This window comes from Panthera tigris, chromosome C1, assembly GCF_018350195.1.
Source record: "Panthera tigris isolate Pti1 chromosome C1, P.tigris_Pti1_mat1.1, whole genome shotgun sequence".
NCBI lineage: Eukaryota > Metazoa > Chordata > Mammalia > Carnivora > Felidae > Panthera > Panthera tigris.
The window spans coordinates 213641023-213665815 of NC_056667.1; the positions used below are offsets into that span (position 1 = coordinate 213641023).

A 24793-nucleotide genomic window follows, 5' to 3' on the forward strand; every position below is an offset into this window, starting at 1 on the left:
GTCAGCAGCTGTGAAGGTCCCAAGTTCAGAGAAGCACGGAGGGTTCCGGGCAGCTAACGAAGCACGGCTCTGAGTGGAAGGAAGCGGGGGTGGCCGGGCCGCCCTGTGTGGGAACTGCCTCTTTCGAGTTGGATTTTCTTCCTGGGCAGGGGAAGCCTCAGCGTGAGAAGGACGTACCTGGCGGATGCTTTCAAAGACCAATCCGAGCCCTCGGGGTGGCCACAAAGAGCAGCTTGGACAGTCTGGTTTGGGAATAGAGGCGGCTGGGCCTTGTCTGGGTGTTGTGTGTGTGGAGAAAGCAGGCTGTTTTTGGTTGTCGTGTTGTTTCCCTCGTGGCTTCCCCTGGGGTGGCTTTGGAGGGAGAGAGGGGCAGGGCAGAGCCTCGGGTCTCCTGGTCACCACCAGGCCTGGGTCAGAGGTCATCGGGAGAGCCAGGGGACCGGACAGGCTGACCTGTCTCCCGCGGCCCAGGCTGCTTGGGGACCGAGGTCTCCTGACGACCGAGGGCCTGGCGGTGACACTGTCGGTGGGGACGGTGGGCCTGAGCCGCGGGGTTGTGCGAGGTGGGGGCTGAGGAAGTCTCTTGGAACTGAAAGCATAGCTGAAGGCCGTCCGCCCCCTTGTGCAGGCCTCAGAGAAGAGCTTGCGGGTTCCGTCCACTTCACGCCCCTGGCCGGGGAGCTCAGCCCCTTTGCCGGCTCCTACCAGAAGCCCACCGACACCATGAGTTTTGTAGGTTTGGGGAGAATTTGGGTGGGTCCCAGGGAGCCCTCAAACTGCACAGGATTCCACTACCTCTCTCCGCCCTTCTCTTCCTGCTCCCCTCTCCCCTCCCCTTTCTCTTCCCTCTTGGATCCTGTGCCCTCCTCTTCTGAGCAACAAAAGAATCTTCTCCTTTCCAACCACGGAGAACTTTGGGGATCATCCCTTATTCCTTGAGCCAGCTCTGGGAATCTGGCATCCGCTTCGAACAGCTTATTAAAGCCCTTCCACTATCCCCCAGTACGCAAGCTTTTATCGAGTGCACTGATGTGGCATGTAATTTAGAACAAGCTTCATTCGGGGAGCCCGGGTGGCTCAATCGGGTAAGCCTCCGACTTTGGCTCAGGTCATGATCTCACAGTTCAGGAGTTCGAGCCCCGTGTCGGGCTCTGCGCTGACAGCTCGGCCCCTGGAGCCTGTTTCAGATTCTGTGTCTCCCTTTCTCTCTGCCCCTCCCCTGCTCGTTCTCTGTCTCTCTCTCAAAAATAAATAAACATTTTAAAAAATATTTTAAAAAAAGAACAAGCTTCCTTCGTCTGGTGCAGTAAGTTTGCGAAAGATGCATGTATTGAAAGTAATTTTATTTTGCCTTTTACTTAAATTGTGTTACAATTTATGCTTTTTTGGTGGGAGTGGACACTTTATTTGCAAAAACTTGATTCGTTAGTATTATATCACATCATTTTTATTAGTATTATGCTTCTGTCAGAGTGAAACTTTGTTAGTATCTTATAATTTTATTAGTGTTCATCGCACATGACATTATTATCTCTACACATCGTTTCCCTGTGTTGTTAAAACCTATCATTTCGACGTGGGAACCATTTTTGACTTACCTTTGAGAAAAGCTCCCACTAATCGTGCTAACGAGTATTGGCTAGTGACACGATTTTGGAAAGTAAGCAGTGGACAGGGTCCATATCACACGCTACTCACTCTGTTCTAAGATGTGCCATACTTTCTATTTGGTATATACATCTGTTTCATGGAAAAGTCATAATTTAAAATTGAAAGTTGGAAAATTCATCTTAAGACCAGTTTGACTTTTTTTTTTCCTCCCCTTTCAAGATTAATGATCTCAAGGGTCTTCTGAAAGAGATTGCTAATAAAATCAAATAGAACTTCATGGACTCTAATGGAGAAAAATCTAATTACAGCAAGGTAAGTCATTTTAATGGGTTATATTTTTGTTCTGAAAATTTACATATTTTAAGGCTAATTTAAAATCGTGATTTTTTTTATGCTAAGTGAAATAAGTCAGAAAAGACAGATATCATATGTTTTTGCTCATATGTGGAATTTGAGAAACTTAACAGAAGACCATGGGGAAAGGGAAGGGGGAAAATAGTTTCAGACCGAGAAGGAGGCAAACCATGAGATTCTTTTTTTTTTTTTTTACATTTATTTATTTTTGAGAGACAGAGAGAGACAGAGCGTGAGCAGGGGAGGGGGAGAGAGAGAGAGAGAGAGAGAGACAGAATCCGAGGCAGGCTCCAGGCTCCGAGCTGTCATCACAGAGCCCGACGTGGGGCTCGATCCCACGAACCGTGAGATCATGAGCTGAGCCGGAGTCAGACGCTTGACCGACTGAGCCATCCAGGCGCCCCCAAACCATGAGATTCTTAAATACACAGAACAAACTGAGAGTGGATGGGGGTGGGGTGGGGGAGAGGGGGAAACGGGGGATGGGCACTGAGGAGAGCACTTGTTGGGATGAGCCCTGGGTGTTGTATGCAAGTGATGAATCATGGGAATCTACTCCGGAAGCCAAGAACACACTTTACACACCGTATGTTAGCCAATTTGACAGTAAATTATACTTAAGAAATAAATAAATAAAATCATGATATTTTTTTCGGTTCTTTTATTTTCCTGTGTCATCAGATTTGAAAATGATGCACTGTTACCAAAATTCAAACAACGTAGGGATATAGGAAGGAAGAAGCAGAAGCCGGGATTCACATTACTTTTCCATCAGCGATGCTCTGCCACAGAGGTTAGCACTGGCAGCAATAGGGTGCAAATGTCCTTTTGAATCTTGGAAAGTTACTTACAAACCATGTAGCTCTTTTGGCATTCATCGAATCAAGGTCCCACTGTCCAAGACGTGGCATTTTTCCTTGCTACTTAATTCTCTTTTATGGATATTTTTATGGATCAGTGCCTAAAACGTGTACCTTATTCTCATGATACACTATACACTATACATGTTTATTGCTGTGGGATAGACAAATGTATGTTGGTCATGTTTTTCCTACCAACAAATGTTTTAGTGAGCCATTCAAGGCTTTTCAGCCATAGCTCAGTTGCACGGTAAAAATGTGATTCAGGGAACTGGCAGTTGAACCCAAGGCTTTGCTCCGTGATCTTACCGTTTGCTTTAATATTGTGTTTCCATGACCTGTCCACCTTCTGAACCTAAGTGTTAAAATGTTAACGTGTAGATATAGGAAAAAACAGCAGTGGGGATTCCATTTGACTAGAATTTGTTGAGAAAGTGAATTGCAAGGAATGGAAACGCAGTTAAGGTTTCCTGACTCCCTCTCCCTCTTCCTTCCTTCCTTCCTTCCTTCCTTCCTTCCTTCCTTCCTTCCTTCCCTCCCTCCTTCCTTCCTCTTCCCTCCCTTCCCTTACTGTTTACTGAGTGCCCATGAACTTCTCAGAGACGTCCTGTGTCAGGATCTGTGCTGAGGCTCAGACACTGATTACAGGCTGTGCATTAAACACTTACACTGTAGAATTTCTCATTGCGGATTGATCGTGTTACAGGGGAAATTGTGTTGCGTTAGGCTCCTTTCAATATTTCTGGTCACTCCATACTTTCCCTTGGGTTCTGACAATTATGGATCGTATATGGAGGACTTTGTTAGAGCAAGACGGCTGCGTGTCGTATTCAATCGGAAAGGCATAGAGCCTTAACAGTATAAAGCCTGCTTCTCTCTCTACCTCTCTGTCTCTGTCCTCCCCTGCTCATTCTCTCTCCCTCTCTCTCTCAAAATAAATAAACATTAAAAGAAGAAAGAAAGAAGCTAAGAAGAGGAATATATGAGAAAACAGAAATCCTATAAATTCATCACCACTGGTATCTTTAGAAACAATGAATTTGGCGTGCCCAATTTTTTTGTATATTTTTTTTCTTTTCAATATAAGACCCGTTTTCTTTTCTTTCGTTTCTTTTCTTTTTTCTTTTCTTTTCTGTTGTCTATCTGGCATATCATACAGTTCACTGAAAATGTAATTTTATAGGCAACCATCTACATGCTGCTAAAGCATTATTCTTTTTTCTTTTATTTTTTTTAATGTTTATTTATTTTTGAGAGAGACAGAGACAGAATGTGAGTGGGTTAGGGGCAGAGAGAGAGGGAGACACAGAAGCAGAAGCAGGCTCCGGGCTCTGAGCTGTCAGCACAGAGCCCGACGCGGGGCTCGAACTCACGAGCTATGAGATTATGACCTGAGCTGAAGTCAGACGCTCAATCGACTGAGCCACCTAGGCACCCCTAAAGCATTATTCTTGTAGTGTCTCTCTATACTTCTCTCTCTGGAGGGATGGCGGTAATCTTTTTGGGGGGAAGGGCAAGGAAAGAGAATGCAGCTGCAGGTGGGAGTGAACTGGCTTTGGTAGGGGCAGGTCTTCACCAACTGGCCCGTCTAGGCTCTCCATCCCCAAGTTGATCCAGTAACTTGGAATAAAATCAACAGATGGTTGTACAGCTATTTTCCTTTCTCGCACACTAAGGTTGAAAGGAATTAAGAACTGGGGACAGCGCAAAGCCATTCGTTTTCTCAGACCTTTACACTTAGAGTGGAACTGAGGACCCGAGGGTTGAGGTTTGGGAAAGGCAGTCACCGGAAATGGTTTGATCCTTACACAATAATCCATTGATCCTTGCCCTTGCTACACTGAAATTCTAGGTCAGTGAAAGAATGTGACGTTCCCTTGGATATCATGACAAAACTTTATTTCAATAAGTTGCTGCAGTTTTTAACTTTATTTTCCACTCACCCTTTTATTTTTAAAAATTATTTATTTATTATTAGCGAGAATAGAGAAATCTTTTAAAGAATATATATATATATTTTTAATGTTTACTTTTGAGAGAGAGACAGAGTGTGAGCAGGGGAGGGGAAGAGAGAGAAGGAGACACAGAATCCGAAGCAGGCTCCATGGTGTCAGCACAGAGCCCAACGCGGGGGCTCGAACTTACCTAATGCGAGACTGTGACCTGAGCCGAAGTCGGATGCTTAACCGACCGAGCCACTCGGGGCCCCAGAGTGAGAGAATCTTAAGCAGGCTTCACGCCCAGTGGGGAACTCGACTCAATCCTGTGACTCTGGGATCCCGACCTGAGCCCAAATCAAGAGTCAGACGCTCAACCGACTTGAGCCACCTAGACGCTCCTTCAATTCATCCTTTTATTAGTGGAAAACCACCCAGTGAATAAAGCACTCAGAACCATTCTGGGTCTTAACCTGGGCTGAGCTGAACCTCTGTCACTCACCTGTGGTCATTGTGTCCTCATGGCAAACGGGTCAGAACTCACACCTTTAAGAGAAAAAAAAGAAAGCGGTCTGGTAGCCAATTCAGTACCGAAAGAAAATCCATGTTTGGAAGTGTATTTGGACCCATGACCAGTACGTTACCAGTGAATTTAGAAGCAAATCGTCTCCTGAGAACGGAAGTGGGAAGTCCGTTCCTAAAACGGTGCTCTTTCTCTGTTTCACAGGTGATCTCAGAAATCTACGTGGGAAAAAGTCAAGTGCTGATGAACAGTTTTGTTACTGAGGACTCAGTAAGAACTGTTCAGGCCTGGGGTACCAAGTAAATGGCTTTAATCACCCCAGTGTACTCAAATCTGAGAAACGGACGTGTGGTTGGTCTTACACAGGAAGATGGGCACTAAGGAAGAGCTTCCCCTCAAGGCTGCCCGGTTACTTCCTGAGTCTCGGTCCCGCGGACTTGCTGTGTGATCGGCGTATGATCCTGAACCCCCCCCATCTTTCTTCGATTTCCCTACTTCTGACCCCTGCGCGTTGCAGAAAGTCTCTCCCGGGAAGAAGAACCCGGTCGTGCGTTCCCTCCTGGACGGTTGGTTTGTTTAGCTCAACTGATCCCCGGCTATTTTCCTTTTGGGAATATGTGACTAATTAGTCGGCATGTCGTTAAAAAGTCTCCCCAGTCAGGGCAGATTCTAAAACCTGCCGGGACAAGAGGGGCCCGCTCTGCTCAGGAAAGACTGTTCTCACTTCTCATTATGCTTTTTATCTCTCAGCGGAGGTGATGTAGCAACGTCTTACCCTCTTACCCTCACCAGGAGCCCCCCATTCTTAACGGTGTGAATAATCACCCAAAAATGGGACCTTAAGAGGTACCCCTGATTTTGTTTTCAGTGGAGGCTCCTTTCTCCTCTTTCTTCTTTTCCCGGTAAAGATAATTCATGGATGTTGTAGAAAATTCAGACTACATAGACAAGTAGAGAGACTATAAATACTCCTGTTAGTGATTCAAGATAATCACTGCTAACATTTTAGGAGGCGTTTCCAAATCTGTTTTCCTCTATGCATGTTTTATCTGTCTTTTAAAATTGCACATGATGTCATCATACTACATATACGATTTTGTATAAGCTGTTTCACTGAGTATTTTATCAAGGATGTTTTGTTACGTTCCTGGTCTTCTAACACATTATGTGAATAATGGCATAATATACAACCTCCAGTGATTTCCGTAATGCTGGTCGTTGAAGGCTGTTTCCAACTGGTCAGTGGGACAAGCATCTTGGCGTATGAATCTTTTCCTGCACTTGGGAAATTTTGCTGTGGCTGGATCCCCAGGAGCGTGTATTTATGATCAAACCATTTACGAGGCTTTTTTCATAATTGTATAGCAAATAGGAGTTATTAACGTTCGTCTAAGTTGCAAGATACATGAACTTAGAACTCTTTTAACATAAGATATTATATTTAACCCTTGGTTTAGGCAGAAACCAACATCCTTCTATGAATATCGCAGGTAGTGGAGTTATCGGTATAGAATTGGGGAGATGATCTTATCAGACACTTCTCGTTCCAGCTTTCTCTGCAAGAGGTGGTGTCTTTGCCCAAAAGATGTGCTCAAAGAACATAAGGCACTTGAAATGTCCAGAATTAGTTTTCTCCGCTTTGAATACACTATAAACTCAATGGCTGCAGAAGGAAATCGTAGAAGGAAACTATTAAAAGATCATCTAATTAGAAAAACTACAAAAGCACGAACCCCCCCCAAAAGTGTTTTATCATTTTGTCTGGGCATTAGTTAAAATGATTACTCACAACATTCAGAATGCTGGCAAGGAACGAATATATGGGAATGACTATATTATTTTTTATTTTTATTTATTATACACTCTTATTTTTTACTTAAACTTTATTGATGGCTTAAAGGGGAATCCTCCTCAAAAGGGTTGATGGGTTCATGGTTTTGGATGCTAAAAGTAGATGGGAAATTTATGTGGCAAAAACTGCCAATGAGTGGAATTTTCAAAAATTTCTCTGCTTGTGGGAGAACGTTACTTTTGTTTCACTACGGCAACTGGAGTATCTGCCTTTTCTGAAGCCAAGAAGAGATTTATGTCCTCTCTGTGCTGGCGGGAAAAAATAAAGTGTGTGGCACATTGGATATATACCACTGTGCGGGGAGAAACAGTCTTGGCCTCTTACCCTCATTCGAGTAGTGAATTTGAATAAAATCAGGAAATCACACTGCAAACCTCTCATAAGACCAAATTTAGCATAACTATCGGTGGACCCGCTAAAATGCATTTGGCCACAGATTCCTATGTCCGTTGCCCATGTTTTTATTAGTTTGAGAGAGACGTCTACATGCCCATCAGTATCAGCAGCACAAGAACGTCTCCGATTGGCGCTCATGACAGAACCTGGACAGATACTCAAAATCCACTGGTGTTAGAGAAGGACTGGCTGAGTGTTTTCAGCTCGGCTTGTCTGTTAGCTGGTTTTGCACGGCCACTCTACGTGAGTTTTGCGTATTCAAAGTCATTACGTTAGGTGTAGCTCTAACACGTTAAGGTGTAGGAAATAGCACAGGTACAGAACGTGCATCTAATCTGAGCTGCTGTCCTGTGCCCCACTGCTGGTAATGGGCAACTTGGTTTAAACGAGCGTGTAAATGAATTAAATAACAAGGAAGAACTGTCATGTGTTGCTTTGGTCATTTTATCGACAGTGAGAATAAAATGAAATTACTTAGTTGTGTGTGTGTTTTTTTTTTTTGAGAAAGCAGTAAGGATTTTTATTGTCGACACAAAGAAGAGACACGAGTGTAACAGAAGACACAAATAAGTGAATGATCCTGATCATTTTAGACTCCAGGGCCTCTCTGTGGAAAGGTCAGCTCAGCTCCTTAGGTAGACACAACACTGCAGAACAAAACAAAACAAAAAACCAGGGGAATTTGAGACAGTGCGTAAGACAATGACCAAACATGCACATGGTGAGAAGAGAAATAAAACGGTGGCTTCTCTAGTTCTTTCCTTACTGAGTTATAGGCAGTAAAACCTTGGTTTGCAAGCATAGTTCATTCTGGAAACATGCTTGTCATCCAAAGCGCTTGTATATCAAAGCGAATTTCAAGAACCATTGGCTCAGTTGTGATCATGTGATGCCCGGCGTCACATACTACTCGCATCGAAGACCATTCACTTGTTTATCAGGTTAAGACTTATTAGAAATGTTTGCTCGTCTTGTGGAACTCACAGAACAAGCTACTCGCCATCCAAGGTTTTACTGTATTCATAAAAACACACGGCCCTTTGTGTGTGGGGGGATGATTTCGTATAGGAAATTTTAAAATCCTTCCACCTCCTGGGAAAAAAAGTTTTACGCCTGGCCTGAACAAGAAAGTCAAAATAGGGTGACACTAGCTTCACACGAAACTCGACAATGGTCTTTACTTTTAAAAAGTTTCGGGGCGCCTGGGTGGCGCAGTCGGTTAAGCGTCCGACTTCAGCCAGGTCACGATCTCGTGGTCCGTGAGTTCGAGCCCCGCGTCAGGCTCTGGGCTGATGGCTCAGAGCCTGGAGCCTGCTTCCGATTCTGTGTCTCCCTCTCTCTCTGCCCCTCCCCCGTTCATGCTCTGTCTCTCTCTGTCCCAAAAATAAATTTAAAAAAAAGTTGAAAAAAAAAATTAAAAAAAAAAAAAAAGTTTCATGTCCATTTATCTATACCAAACCAGTAGACCGAATTTTCTCCCCTAGGAAGTTTTCAGCCGAACTGGAGTTAAATTATTCTCGCTTTAAGAGGGCAAAAAAAGGATATTCAAGACAAATGTCTGTTCTGTGACGCCTAAATGGAAACATCCCTCCGATAGCAGGGGCTGAAGAGGTGCTCCAGTAGGAAGGGGCTGCGGGGTGAAGTGACCCGTTAGGCCTCCCAAAATGCAAGGACACTCCAGATTCAGCACAGGAAGAGGGGTCCCTGCCAAGTCTGGCTGTTGACTGTACCCAGGTCTCAAACGGATCTCAGGTCCCCCAACTGGCAGGGCTGGAGCACGCAGAGGATCCTGGTCAAGTCAGCCGGAGTCTAAACTGGTCCGTGAACACCTCTACTCCATGCCTTGTCCGTGCTCCTGTTGATAGAGGTAAAGAAACGGAGAAGCCCCAGTTCTGGAACAACACAGACGTCGCTTACCTAGTGGGGGAAGTTCTTGCCTACGGTAAATAAGACAAAAATGGGTCATGAGGTCCCCATATATCACTGCTAGGATTACGTAGGTTAACTGTAAACGAAACAGTACAAGATGGCTTCTTCCACCGAAGGACAAGCTTTGTACTGACGCTTCTCGAAAACCAATTATGTCTCCAGCCCTAGCCTTGGTTTAAGAAGTTTAAAAAAAGAATGAACAACCTTTCCATGTCAGAGCCAAGGTAAAAGGGGAGCTGGGCACGAGGTACCCTCTATCCAGAGCCTCTGGAGTACAAAGAGCTCTAGATGCCAGTGAGTGTGATGCATTCAAGTCACAGGGTTTGAGATTATGGGTCCGTGGTGGTGGTTTCTTCCCTTCGGTCACTGGGATGTCCATCTTGGGGGCTTGATGGTGTCTGGATCTCTGGCCACGTGGATGGTCTGGACACAGGTCAGTTGCATTGGAGAAGGCTTCAAATCCCTTAGTTTATTTTTTTATTATTTAAAAAAATTTTTAATGTTTATTTTTGAGAGAGAGAGAGAGAGGCAGACAGAGCGTGAGCAGGGGAGGGGCAGAGAGAGAGGGAGAGACAGAATCCGAGCAGGCTCCAGGCTCTGAGAGAGCACAGAGACCGACGTGGGGCTCAAACCCACGAACTGTGAGATCATGACCTGAGCCGAAGTCAGCAGCTTAACCGACTGAGCCACCCAGGCGCCCCTCAAATCCCTTAGTTTAGTCAGATTTGTTTCTACAGGGATTTCGTTCTACTGAGCTGACTTCTCTAAGAAGTCCCCCATATATCACCACCCCTCAGACATGCCTAGTTATTTCTGAGGTTAGGGACATCCCCTGTGGGCTCACAACAGGTTCTCAAGGTTTATCTTGGGGGCCAAATGGATGTCCATCGTCCACAACCCCACGTGATAATGGAGCCTCAGCCCCGCCTGGGACATGCTTTCCTGGATGGAGGCAGGATCCTCTTGCTCCAAAGCCAGCACATTTTTCCAGGGAGAATTGAGGGAGTGTGTGTCCCCCTACCCCTCTCAGCTTCTTCTGGGTCAAGTAGGGACTGAGCTGTTGGTTGCCATGGAGACAGCCTCTGCCCGCAGCCTGTGTCTCAAAAATAAAACGCTCCAAAGTCCGGCCCTCGGCTGAGCTGGAGCTGATTCAGAGACAAACGCTCCAGCGGCCTCCTTCCCTTCCCACCTGGGCCTTTATTCTCCTGAAGATGGAAATCTCTGGGGGAAAATCAACCTTCGGTGGCCTGCCCCATTCATCGATCAGACCAGAGCGCCCCAAAGCCCCCCCCCAGCTCGATCCTGTTCAGACTTGTGTTCAGAATTCAGAACAGCTGTTCAGAAACGTGCGCTCTGCTCCGATCAACACGTTTTATCGCATCAGTTTGCAAAAATCAGTCTCTTCCCGCTACGGGACTCTTGTTTGACCAGGAGAAGCCGCCCTCGCTCCCTTACACGTACAATGCGTTTCCATTAACTGTCCGCTGTGAGCCCTTCCTGGGTAATAAGACTGGTTCAGAGTAGACGACAGCGATGGGAGGCCCCTGCCCTCCACCGTCTTACCATCTCCCAGAGGAGACGGGATGGATTTAAGAAACGGAATTAACACCACGATGCAGTCTGCCCCGTGCGGGGACGGGTGCAGGAGCGGTGGGACGCACGCTAGGCAGGGAGCGATCCCGTGAAGGATCCGAGCAGCACCTGCTCCGAAATCGATGGAGGAAATCTGCTGCCCCCCAGTTCTGCTCACGAGACCACTCTGGTGTTTGCACAGATGCCTGGCGGAGCTCCTGGGGGTGCAGAGTGAAGTCTGAGTGGCTACAGATGGGCACTGCTTGCTGTGCACAGGCGGGAGCCAGGCGTGTGGGGTCGGCGGGAGACATCAGGGAGCATTCGGTGGGGGGCGTTTAGGGGGGAGCCGGACGCTGTGTTTGGGACCCTCCTCCCTGCGACGGTGCACATCTGCAGAAAAGGAACATATGAACCGCGAAGCGATTGTGGCAGATCACAGGTAATCTAGATCGTGAGCCCCCGTGGCCTCCCGCAAGGCCGGATTACAGCAGCATCTTTCCAAGGCATGTTTCTGCCAAAGTCTCACCTCCCCTCTCGACTCTGAGACTGTCTTCCTGACATCACCCCGGAGCCTATCGGGCCCTGCTCCTGAGTCTTCAATGGCTCTCCGTTAACTCCTGCCCAGCTCCCAAAATGGAGCTTTGCACCATCAGCAGCCTGGCCCTTACCCACGTCCACGGACACTTGGTCCGACCTTTCCATCTAGTCCCCAAACTCCAGAAACAGCCGTCTCACACAGACCCCAGGCCGCTGCCCATGTGGCCCTCCCGGCCTGGGCCGAATGCTGTGTCCTCCTCCCAGTCCGTTTCTTACCTCTTACTGCCCAGTGCTCCACGGCACAGGGAAACCACATGACTTACCTGGCCCTCCCTTCCCCGTGGCCTGCCTCTGTTCTTTGGATTCATGCCTCAGTGGATTCTTGAACAGGTGGCAGTGTGGTGCCCCCGGCCCGGAACTGCGGGACAAGGGCGCTGGCCGTGAATCCCAGCTTCACTGCTGGCTGGCTGGCTGTGTGCCTTTGCAGAGGTTACACAAACTCTCTGTGCCCTGATCCGCTCATCTGCAAAAGGACCTCAAACCCACCCTCGTCCGTACCTCGGAGGGTTAAGAGGATTAAACAAGATAGCTTAGGGGGAATCTCAGGTCCAGCTGGCCCTGGGTAACTGCTCCGTGGATTCAGCATCTCTATCTATCGTCACCACTTTGCACTGTTCCTTTGTCCAAAGTCTCTTCCACCTGTTGTCCTGGTGAGCTCCTACTCTACTGTCAGGGCCCAACTCAAGAATCGCCTCCTCCAGAAAGCCTGCCTGGATCCCCCACTCCCTAGCTTCCTGATATCTGGGGGGTCACCGGCGTGCTAGATGAAGGCTTCTGGAGGCCACAAGCCCTGGCCAGGCCCCTACCCAGAGGCCCAGACCGGGGTGGGGGTGGGGGGCGGTGGTCAGCACTCGGCACAGCGGTAATCCATTCCTGGTCCAGAATCCTGGCCGGGGAAGTTGTGGCTATCAGCTCCTACCGTGGTCTCCCCGCTCCCTCTGCGTGGAGTTCCTGAGCGAAGGGACATTGTCCTACTGGTTTGTTTTAGTCACCGTAGCTAGACGATGCTGGTCTCTCCCAGGAGCTCGGTTAGGTGTGCGTATGACAGAAGTGGAATACTCTTCGCCGCTCTCCAGCGTGTCCTGAGCTGTCTTCACTCGCGTTGTTTCTTCTCCCTTCTCGGCTGGCTCAGCTATTACTCAGCCCTAATTAAACACCATCGCTTCTTTCCTTGTTTCCCTGGGCGGAGGTCACCAGCCCTTCCCCACGTGGGTTTGGCACCTGACTTGTCAACTTGGCTGCAACCCTTGCAGCCCGTCTGTGAGGGGTCAGGGTCCTCGTACACCGATCTGTCCCCCCCTGGATTCGCGGCTCTCGTGGGACAAAGACCTGGTCTTTCTCATCGTTTCATTAATCCGCGCGCTGAGACACGTCAATGGGGTGCCTTGCAGTGTGGATATAATGCCGACCCTGTCCTCAGAGACCTCACCGTCTACAGGAAGAGGCAAATCCACCAGTTTTCAGTCCTGAGTCTTGCCCTCTGGCGGGCCCTTCAGCACAGGGCTGCAGGGGAACATACAGAAAGAAAGGGCTTCCAACGGAGCTCTGGGGAAGAGAGCAGGGAAGCATTTTCTGGAACCAGCTAAGGGCTCTCGAAGAGGGTTCCTCCAGGGAAGAGTGTTTGAGGTAGGGGAAAGACACACGGGCCAGTGGTGAAGAGAACAAACTTGAACCAGCTCGCCTGGGTTCAGATCCCGATTCTGAACCTTGCAGAGCCCAGTGCCCCGCAGGCAGGCCAAACCCACACGACGTTAGTTATTGTATCTTTCACCCAGCACCCACCCGCCCCGCCCACCACGTTAGTTACTGTATCTGCCTGTCACTTATTAACTTGGTTTAACTTCTGTGTTCTGGGCACAACGTGTCACCCTATGGCTAGCCTGTGAAATTCACCCTTGGGAGAGATTTTGCCAGGAAACTGCAAACAAACCAAACGCCTCCAGGCAACTCTACCTGTGTAAATAGAGAGGACGGGGCTCCCTGCAGGGTCACAGGGGACCCTTGTGGACAGATGGTGGCACTGATGTGCGTTTTTGACGGCTCCTTCCCACCTCAACCCCAGCGTGTGGCTCTTCCCAGAGTGCAGAGACTTGTTTGTATTTATTTATTTATTGTTTCTATTTTTGAGAGACAGAGCATGAGCTGGGGAGGGGCAGAGAGAGAGGGAAGGAGACACAGAATCCAAAGCAGGCTCCAGGCTCCGAGCTGTCAGCATAGAGCCCGACGCGGGGCTCGAACTCACGAACTGTGAGATCATGACCTGAGCCGAAGTCGGACGCTTACCCGACGGGGCCACCCAGGTGCCAGACAGAGCTCCCAAATTAAGAGTTTTAGTAGCCTTTTGGTTTTTTTGTTTTTCTTTTTTTTCTCTTTTTGAGCTGTGAGGTGGGGGAAATAGGGTTTGCAGTAATTTTGCGTGGATGAAAGGGAAATTGCACGGGCCCATTCTGCCGTCCTGCTTGGAAGTAAATGCGGAAGAAAGCAGTGTGTCCGAGCGAGCCCAGCACCCTCACAACTCCAGCCTGATCCACTGTGAGGGGCTGGGCACTGCCTCCCGGTTCCTGCCACCCCCTGCTGTCCTTGCCCCGCCCCCAAAGCTTCCTCTGTCCTTTTCCATCTCAGCGCTGGCAAATGGCCCCGACGTCTGGTTAATTCTTTCCGAGATGAGTGACAGATGAGAGAGAATCCGCTCTCCCGGGCTGGTGGGGAGGGCTCCTGGAGAAACCTCCCTGTGCAACATGAAGCCCCCCCGCCCCCCACCGGCCCCCAGGCTCTCTGCTTTTCCTAGAATCTGCCCATCAGAAACTGCAGGCTCTGGGATTATTCCAGAAATGCTTTCCTTTCAAGCCCCGCTGTCAGTTTCCCTCAGGCGGATTAGGCGGTTTGCGGATGCTTCACTCTGAGTCGCGGGCCTTCAGTGACCCCCGAACTGAAGACACCCCGGGCTTCCTGCCTCGGGCTTCGGCAGCCCCTGCAGGTGCCCCTGGCAGCCCCCTCCCTGGGGATGCTGGGGGGCTGCTGTCTGCTCCCTGCAGGCCTCCCACCTCCCTCCCGCCACCCCACCAGCCCTTCACAGCCCCAGGCTCTGAGCCCCCCTGTCCTTGGCGTGTCAGGAAGCAGGAGACTCATTCCAAGTGAGGGTCGTTTCCAGGTCAGGAGAACCATTTCCTCCCACTCCTGATGGCACTTTGCTTTCCGGCGGATTTAAGTCCCTTCTTTGTCAGCTCTCCTCTTCAGATCCTTCTGTGAGTAGGTGACACAGTTTCCCTGTTAGAAAGAGTCATTTTCAGGCTCGAAGTACATCTGACTTGGGGGAAGCATTTTTACACTCTGAAAGGGGAAGATAAATTCGCTCTCACCCAGCACCCACCGCCCGCCCCTGGATCCAACGTGCCTGGACTCATTCTTCCTTCTTTCGCCTTCTCAGGGAACACGGACAGCCCATGGCTGAGATGGTAGAAAAAGGAGAGCTCGACCTGAGCCATTCCCCAGCCCCCTGCTCCCCGAAACCCTCGGGGCCGGCCTCTGCCTGGATAAGCAAGCAGAGACCGCTTTGATCGAAACACGGATGGGCTTTCTCTTCTCGGCCATGTGGGTTGCTCTGAATTCATTTCTCTAGGTGAAGCGGGGACGGAGGACGGATGTGAAGTGGTGAGTGTTTGCAGTTTTCCACCCCCTTGCGGGCTCCCCCAGCCCTCTGAGGGGCAGACGCTCTTGCTTGGTTTCATCAGGAGCTGATCCTGGCGAGGGACGGTTCGGGAACGGACACCGGGCGGGAGGAAGGAGGCCCGGCCGGCTGGATTTGAGAGACAGTTTAAGGCAGGTGGAGACTGGATCGTGTCCTGAGTGTGTGTGCTTGGGCACGTGTGCGGGCACACATAAACTCTGTCCGACCCTCCTTGCTTTCCTCTGCCCCTTCCCCCCTCCCCCCTGCTCCGGTGGCCACACCAGGCCTCCGCCAACCTCCCAAGCTCCGGCCCCGCCTCCGCCATCTCCTTCTTGGCAAATAGCCTGGCCTCCTACCCCCCCATTCCCGTGAGCGCTCACTCAACCTCCCTCCTCCAGATTTGGAGACTGCCCTACACCCGGACCCGGGGTTTCCTCCTTCCTCCCCACCACCACCCGGGCCCGGCCCCCCTCTTCTCCAACTCAGTTCTTCCTCTTTCCCATTGGACGCCACCTGCTCAGCTCTGTGCGTCTCAGGAACCTCGGGTGAACTCTCTCCCCACCCTTATTTGACCTCGTCCCGTCTCCAGTGACTAGTTCCCTCTAGAAGATTTCCACCTGCTCTAACCTTTCCTAGCCACAAAATGCAAAGCCTCTGCCCTCCTTCTCTCCATTGGCCTTTCTGTCCCCCCTTTTCGTCGTCTGGATTCTCACGGTCCCTGTATTCGCGGCCTCCATTTCTGTCCCTCTGGCTCATGGCCGAGTCCTCCCCAAGGCTGCTTCAGCCCTCATTCCTGCCCAGAACACGCCTTCCTGAGATCACCAGTGAGTCCAATGTCTTTACGTCTAATGGAGTTTTCCAATCCTCCTCCTCCCTCATGACCCAGCAGATTCGACACGGTTGATAGTTTCCGTCTCCTTCTCCTCTTCGCTTCTCTTCGCTTTGCTTCGCTTTCAGGAAGCCACAGTCTCCTGGTTTTCCTCATACCTTTGATGGCACCTTCCCAGTTGCCTTGGGGACCCATTCCACCCTACGTGTCTATTCACGTTGGCTTTCTGAGGGCTCTGGCCTGGGCTCTCTCTTTGTGCCGCTGTGGGGCCTCTCGTTCACCCTCACAGCTTCGGCCACTATCCCTGTGATGTTGACTTTCTGGTGAATAACTCCAGCCCGGATCCACCACCTGACCTGCAGGCCTGTTCAGCCGCTGGCCTCGCTTCCTCGCTGCCTCTCTGACTACACTGTCCAGTGTTTCCACCCGCCATGCCAGATGGGAATCCTCGGGTCCTCCTTGGTGGCCTCTCTCCTCTCACGTCATTACCCTGGTAGGCGTACCCCCGAGTGTCTCTCAAATCTAACCATTCTCTCCTCGACCACTACTGGTCTCCTCCCAGAGGCAGCGATGGACCCTGACCCTCCTCGTTCACTAGCCACTTCCTCTAAACTCCCCATCTGGGCCCAAGTGCCCTCTTCAATACAAAAATCTGATCATGTGACACACTCTGTCTCTTGTTTTTCATCTTTTATCTATTTTTGAGACAGAGAGAGACAGAGCATGAGCAGAGGAGGGGCAGAGAGAGAGGGGGACACGGAATCCGAAGCAGGACCCAGGCTCCGAGCTGTCGGCACAGAGCCCGACGCGGGGCTCGAACTCACAGACCCTGAGATCACGACCTGAGCCGAAGTCGGTCGCTCAACTGACTGAGCCACCCAGGAGCCTCTAATCATGTGACCCTCTTATTTAAAACCCTTAAATAGCTTCTTGATGCTCTGCAGATAATGACCATAGGTATTAATAGAGACCGTGAGCCTCCGTGTGCTCCTGTCCTATTCACCTTTGTAGCCTCATCTGACACGCTCTCCCTCCCTGAGCCCTGCCCACCCCCCTCCCCCCAGTTCCTCACAGGGCACCATGCAGAGGGGAAGGGATGCTGTGAACAGTCAGTCTGGGACAATAGGCACGAGACAAGACTGTCTTGGGGAAGCTGTGTGCCCGACTCAGAGGTGACACATTTTCGCAGCATCCCACGATAGACTTCTGCGGTGCCCGGAGCCTCCGCTGACGTTCCTTGTCACCGTGTTTTGCATGCACTTATGGGATCTTGGATGAATGCTTTTTATCCCTGCCGAAGTGCAAGCTCCCCGAAGTCAGTAGCTATGTATGTCAGGTTTGTTCTCTGTGTACATCCAGGAAGCAGCACGGTGCCTGGCATGTGACTGCTCGATAGTGTTCAATAGCTGAGTGAATGCGGAAGTCAGATGCTCCCTGGGGTGGGGGTGGGGGGGCGATCATCCATCGGTTTTTCAGGTTTCTGCACATCTGCCTTTGTTTCAATGATTCTCTCTCTTTTTCACGTTTTAGTTATTTACTTGGTTTTGAAGGGGGGGGGGGGAAGGGACAGAGAGAGAGAGAGAGAGACAGAGAGAGAATCCCAAGCTGATTGCACGCTGTCACTGCAGAGCCTGACGTGGGGCTCGATCTCACGAACTGAACCCTGAGATCATGACCTGGAGCCGAAATCGAGAGTTGGACACTCTACCCCCTGAGCCGCCCAGGTGCCCCTTAAGGATTCTTATACGATGAACAGCCTTGGAAGGTAGAGATAATGTCTCCCTTCAAAACCAAGGACAGGCGTGCCAACTTTCTGCTATGAAGGTAACGTTCTCCTCTGGAGAGAAGGGTCGGGAGCCCTACTGTGTGCCAGGGAAGATTCGGGGTCGCCAGGAGCAGGGATCTTCGTGGAGCAGGTGTAATCTGGCTCCTGTCGTCTGGGGGGAGCTGGGGCTCAGGTAACCGACGCAAGGCATGCGGACATTCCAGCTGCTGCCGTCACGAATAAGCTGTCTTTCGTCTCCGGCGCAGGAGGGTGGACCTTCTCCCAGCTTCCATGCCCGCCCCTGGTTGGGCGACATCTCAGACCTTTCGGAGTTCCTGACGTTAATTCAAGTCATTGTACTTTACTCCTTCCGTACGTTCCTTGAACTTTGGTGTCGAGATGTGAAGAAAGGAAGCGCGAGTCCCGGGCCCTGTAAATTGCTTCCACGAGACAAACCTCAGCCCCGGATCGCGGCTACGCGATCTCCTGAAGGAAGCACTGGTTTTGCTGACCATCTCTCTTCCTTGCTCTTGTTTCTGTGGGTTCTCTGTTCTCTTCTTCTGATGCGCAATTCTTTTCCCTCGGAGTTCCTTCATCTGTGCTCTGTTCCCTTACAAGTACTGAAGCGAAGTGCTCGCCCAGTGTTAGCGGAGTTGCAGAGGGGGCTCGTAAAGAGGGAAAACATTCCAGGTTTGGTAGGCGGTGGTGGGAAAAACCCCGGATCAGAAGTTAGGAGGCACAACATTCAGATCCGTTCTGGCATCGCTGCTTATGTGGAGCGGGGCAGGTCAGGAAACTCTGATTTCCTCACCTGAGCTCATGCATTCACTCATTCATTCATTCATTTTTGCACTCACTTATTCATCAGCCATCACTCGTTAAATTATTTAAAATAAATGACGCCACTCTTCCTTCAAAGGACTCACACTCTAATGAGGAGACAGACAGGAGAACTGCAACCCTCACATGATGTGAAAGGCGTGGTGACAGAGGAAGTCCTGGGACTCATTGGAGGGCCTGTGGGGGCAGACAGAGGTGCAAGAGTGAGCCGCAGGGAACCGTGCAGGCAGCTGGGACCTGAGCCGACTCTGGTAGAGCAGGTGCTTGGCCATGAAGAAGGCCAGGAAGGAGATTTTAGTCAAAGGAAGGAGAAAGTCCCAATGACTCCTGTTGAGCCTTGACCTACCAGGCTCTGCCTCTACCAGTAGATTGCCCAGCCCTCCAGTGGTGTCCCTAGGGGAGAGTCTTTATCGCCCGTAGGGCCGTGAAAAGTGTGGAAGGCGGCATGACAGCACGATAAACTCTGCCATTGGCCCTACAGTCTGGGTCCGGCCATCTTGTCTGCCCAAAAGGGATCGGGTCAGTATTCCCCAGGGGCTGGCTGTGGGACGAGTGTTCACCACGGTCCTTGGCACTTGGCAAACATCCAAACGACTGCATCAAAACAGGGCAACGTTTTGGAAATTATCCATGACTTTGTTTTTGCCTCTTTGAGAACATGACCTTCTCCCTAGTTGGCCCAGGATCTCCATCTGCCTGGGCTGGGAGGAGGGAGCTGAGAGGAGAATCCCGCAGGAGGGCAGAGGTAATTCTCAAGTTTCCAACGTGCTTAATAGGATTAAGCAGCAAGAGGTCAGCCTGGAGAAGCGGGATAATGTCTTGAGGTGGAATCACAAATTCTTTTTTCCCTTACCTTGAGTATTCTCCCTCCCGCCATCACCTTCATCACAGATGACAGAAGGAAGGCAGGGCAATGCAGGGCATCTGGTGAGACGATGCCAGACTCTTGTCATTATTTACATCCATGTGAGTCAATGAAAAGAGTTTAACAGTCTCAGTCACGGGGGGTTGGCTGCCCTTCCAGAAGCCTGCAGGGGGACAGGGCCATGCTGGCCTTCCAAACAGCTCCTGCCCCCCACGTTCTTCAAGCGAGCATATGCTTGGAAAATGACTACCAGGTAGAAAAAAAAAATAGGGGATCTCTTATTAATTTCAGGGAGGCACGAAGCCATCCCAAGAATTTGGAAGCATCGCAGAAGCTTCTTGACAAATCTCCGGAGTGCATACCGTGCTTGAGCCGGCAAACATGTCCGCTGATTTGCATTTTTAAAAGGGGAGCGTGTTGTAGAATTCTCTGGATTCCTGTCTCTTAGAAACGCTGTGGTGCTTCCAAGGGGTTAGCGCCAGATTAGACATGGTTGCTGGAAGCAGAAAAGTCTGCAAATTATCCTTCCTTTGGGGGTGATTGAGTTCTTTAGTTTGCCTTGCTCTTAAATGGTGCTTATTGGCTGCTTGTGAAAATGGAAACAGACCCAGGATTTGTTCCAGGGCTGAGCACCCGGGGTCGAGGGGCAACGGCACCAATATGGCATCTCACTGCATTCCTCCCTTTTTGTCCTAGGAGGGCGACGTGTGGGGCTGTGCATTCAAACGATAAAGAGACGCTTGCTATCAAACATTCGAGGCATTTCCTCCCACTCTTGAAACTTGAAATTTAATTTCTTGCCTTTCCAGAATAATATTTGACATATTTTAAAAAGCCAAAAAGCACCACAAGGCTCATGGTGAAAAATAACAGTCTGTGCCCTGCCCACCCCCACCCCCAACAAAGAACCGAGGCAAACACTGAAAAGCCTTTTGCCTGTCTGTTCTGCTTTCTTCTTTTCATCTCTCTCTTTTTTAAAAAAAAATTTTTTTAACGTTTATTTATTTTGAGAGACAGAGACAGAGTGCAAGTAGGGGAGGGGCAGAGAGAGAGGGAGACGCAGAATCTGAAGCAGGCTCCGGGCTCCGAGCTGTCGGCACAGAGCCTGACGTGGGGCTCGAACCCACGAGCCGTGAGATCATGACCTGAGCCAAAACCAAGAGCTGGACGCTTAACCAACGGAGCCACCCAGGCGCCCCAAGGACTCCTTTTTCTAATGCCCCTTCGCCACCCCCACCTCGATGTAGTAAACGCTTCCCACAACAGCCATCCTCCCAAACATCATTGTTCGATGCTTATGTGATCATGGTTCTATCTGTATTTTCCACAGCAACTCCCCGTGTCCTTGTGTGGTTGTCACTGTTGCTCGATGTCAAACGTTTGGGGGTCTACCTTCAGGGTACGTGGCAAGACTTTTTTCTGCTCCCTTTGAATCCAGGCAGGGCAGCGTGGGGGGCGGGGGGTTGGGGGTCGTGTGACTGATCTGGCCAACAGGCTCCAGGGCATTTAATTGCTGATGTGAAATTCTCCAGGGGTCTCTTTGCATCAGGCACCGCAAGTTAACCGCGTTCCAGAAGGTGTTTGCTCCATCAGTCTGGGTCCTTTTGTGACTACGATGAGGACAGTCCCTTTTTCAACTGGCGGTGCGCGTGTAGCCATAAGCAAAAGATAAAATCTGGTTGTTTTAAGCTCCTATGGTTTTGGGGACCATGTTGGTTAGCACACTGTAACCAAAGTTTTCCTAACTGAATTCTTTCCTGAGCAAATGTTTATTTTTCCTGGAAATAGCAATGCGTCATTTTCAAAGGTTTGCTTAATTTTCTCTGTGCCAATCAGAAATTCAACTCCAAAGTCTACACTAAGGGTATAAATCTCTTCTCAGTATTCTTTGTCAAAGACTCTATTAATTTCATCTTTTCTTTGGGGCTCTCTGTTCAGGGGTGGCCTTCTAGCCTCCTGCACAATGGTCTTCCTGGAGACCGCCTCCTCCTCTCTCCGGTGGGGCATAAATCCCCTGCTAACTTGTTTTTGGCCGATGAGTTGTGAGCAGCAATGTTGTGCGTGACCTTTGGAAAATGTCCTTAAAGAGAGGAGGCTCACGGCACCTGGGTGGCTTAGTTGATTAAGCGTCCAGCTCTTAGTTTTGGCTCAGGTCATGATCTCACAGCACGTGAGTTCAAGCCCCGAATCGGGCTCTTCCCTGACACTGTGGAGCCTGCCTGGGATTCTCTCACTCTGCCTCTCTTTCTGCCCTTCCTGTGTTTTCTTTTTCTCTCTCAAAATAAATAAATAAGCTTAAAAAAAAAAAAGAAGAAGAAGAAGAAGCCCATCTTTTTCTTTCCTTCTTCAAGCTGCATGGGATAGAATGTGATGGTTGGAGCTCTGGCAGCCTTTTTGGACCATAGTGACAGGATGTCTTGAAGAAATCCAGATCCCTGGTAATTGTGGAGCCTCCAAACAAGCACTGACCTGCCTATCACACTTTTATTGATGGATGGATGGATTGATTGATTGATTGATTGATTTTAACATTTATTTATTTTTGAGAGACAGAGACAGAGCATGAATGGGGGAGGGGCAGAGAGAGAGGGAGACACAGAATCCGAAGCAGGCTCCGGGCTCCGAGCTGTCAGCACAGAGCCCGATGTGGGGCTCGAACTCACAAATTGTGAGATCATCACCTGAGTGGAAGTCGGATGCTTAACCGACTGAGCCACCCAGATGCCCCACGCTTATTTTTTTAAATGTGAAACATAAACATATTTTATTTAATCTGGTTTTGAAGTTTTGGTCACATGAAGGTGAAGCCGATTCTGAATAAACCGTCCTGACGCTTAGCTAGCTCTTTTGTCGTGGTGAAGCACATCCTCTTATCTATCATGGTTTGGTTAGGAAATAGAAGAAGTTGTTAAATCATCACTTCACAACTTTCATCAAAATCCATTCCAAGCCGATTGAATAAGTACAACGTAAAACGGGAAATTGAAACATCTAGGTGAACAATTATGACTTCGACCTGGAGGCTTTCAAAAGATGACCATGGTAGAAACCAACAACAAGTTTAACAAAAATGTAAACACAAAAATAAAATCTTTCCTAGGACATATCACACCACCAAAAACAAAATGAGTGAAAACTAATAGGAAGCTGTAATTAGGGGCGCCTGGGGGGCTCAGTCGGTTGAGCGACCGACTTCGGCTCAGGTCATGATCTCACGGCTCGTGGGTTCGAGCCCCGAGTCGGTCTCTGGGCTGACAGCTCAGAGCCCGGAGCCTGCTTCCGATTCTGTGTCCCCCCCTCTTTCTCTGCCCCACCCCTGCTCGCACTCTGTCTCTCTCTCTCTCAAAAGTAAATAAACATTAAAACATTTTAATAGGAAGCCATTATTAAAACTCAGGGCTGCTGGTCAAAAAGGTTCTTTCCTTTACCCAGGGTTTCTCAGCGTTGGCACTCTTGATATATTGGACTGGATAATTCTTTGTTACGGGGGCCTGCACATTGCAGGAAGTTCAGCAGCAGCTCTGGCTTCGAGATGCCCAGTGGCATCCTGTGCCCTAGTTATTGACAACCCAAATATCTCCAGACACTGCCACACATCCTTGAGGAGCAGAGTCAGCCGGGGGTTGCAAGCCACTGCTCTGCGCGGGGGTCTCACGTTTGAGCGTGCATCAGAACCACCTAGAGCGTCTGTCAAACACAGATGGCTGGGTCTTCTCCCTGGAATTTCTGACATAATTGGCCCCGGGTGGGGTTTGAGAATTTGCATTTCTAGTAAGTTCCCAGGTGGTGCTGAAGCTGCTGGCCTGGGGACCACACCTGGAGAATCTCTGAGCTGTAAGCTTTGGCTGGCAAAAACACATCGCCCCTAGAATATAAAAGTAACAATAGTATTGACATTTCCAGAACATGGAAAGGCTGTGACCGTAGGCAATTGAGGGACATCTTGACAGTGGAGTTCAGGAGTTTGAAATTTTTTTTTTAACGTTTATTTATTTTTGAGACAGAGAGAGACAGAGCATGAATGGGGGAGGGTCAGAGAGAGGGGGAGACACAGAATCTGAAACAAGCTCCAGGCTCTGAGCTGTCAGCACAGAGCCCGACGCGGGGCTCGAACTCACGGACCGCGAGATCATGACCTGAGCTGAAGTCGGCTGCTTAACTGGCTGAGTCACCCAGGCGCCCCCAGGAGTTTAGAAACTGTGTCGTTATAAGAGACTGCATGATAGAGGCAAAATTTGTGATTTTTGGTTCAGACAAAGACTTGGTTTACATTTGCTCTAAACTTAGCGATTTTTCTCAAGTAATATTACTGTAGATGTGACCAAAAGAAAAAGAAGCACTCCCAAGAGAAATGATGGAGATGTTAGCAATGAACCTTATTAGTCTGTGTTATGGACCACCACCGTCTTTATTCAAACTTTTTCCAATTGCTTGTTAAGCTTCCCATGATAAACGTTATATACACATCCAGGAGCTATATAAGAAAAAAAGTTCTGGGGCCCCTGGGTGGCTCAGTCGGTTAAGCGTCCGACTTCGGCTCAGGTCACGATCTTGCGGTCCGTGAGTTCGAGCCCCACGTCGGGCTCTGGGGTGATGGCTCAGAGCCTGGAGCCTGCTTCCGATTCTGTGTCTCCCTCTCTCTCTGCCCCTCCCCCGTTCATGCTATGTCTCTCTCTGTCTCAAAAATAAATAAGATGTTAAAAAAAATTTTTTTAAAAATAAAAAAATAAAAAAATAAAAAGAAAAAAGTTCTAAGGCCTTCTTCACTTGCTGCCATGTAACTTAAGAGCTTAACTAAATAATTTTTGTGGGAAGGGCAGAAAATTGCTGGAATTAATGCCGTATACCTTGCTGAAGACAGGCAAAAAAAAAAAAAAAAGGTAATAATGAAATAAATCATGACGGCCTGAATTTCATTGGCTGGCTTATATATAATCTTCTAGGTTTACCAGAAATGATGCATTTTTAGATCATCACTTCTTCTAAAAAAACGTTTATTCATTTTGGGGAGACCGCAAGTGGGGAAGGGGCGAAGGGGGGGGGGACAGAGGATCCGAAGTGGGTTTTGCACTGAGGGGCTGACAGCCGCGAGCCCGGTGCGGGGCTTGAACTCATGAACCATGAGATCATGACCTGAGCGGAAGTCAGATGTTCAACCGACTGAGCCTCCCAGGCGCCCCCGGATCATCCCTCCGT

General features: G+C 49.4%; 1 protein-coding gene across 1 annotated transcript in view; it reads left to right on the top strand.

Annotated features, from left to right (window-relative positions):
• TRPM8 (transient receptor potential cation channel subfamily M member 8) overlaps positions 1 to 6463 on the top strand; it is an 81278-nt gene extending 74815 nt beyond the window's left edge. The window contains exons 24-25 of the mRNA XM_042995728.1: positions 1831 to 1923; positions 5490 to 6463. Coding sequence (XP_042851662.1) covers positions 1831 to 1881 — 51 coding nt within the window. The 3' untranslated portion in view covers positions 1882 to 1923; positions 5490 to 6463. The remainder of the gene's footprint in view (positions 1 to 1830; positions 1924 to 5489) is intronic.
• The last annotated feature ends 18330 nt before the right edge of the window (positions 6464 to 24793 follow it).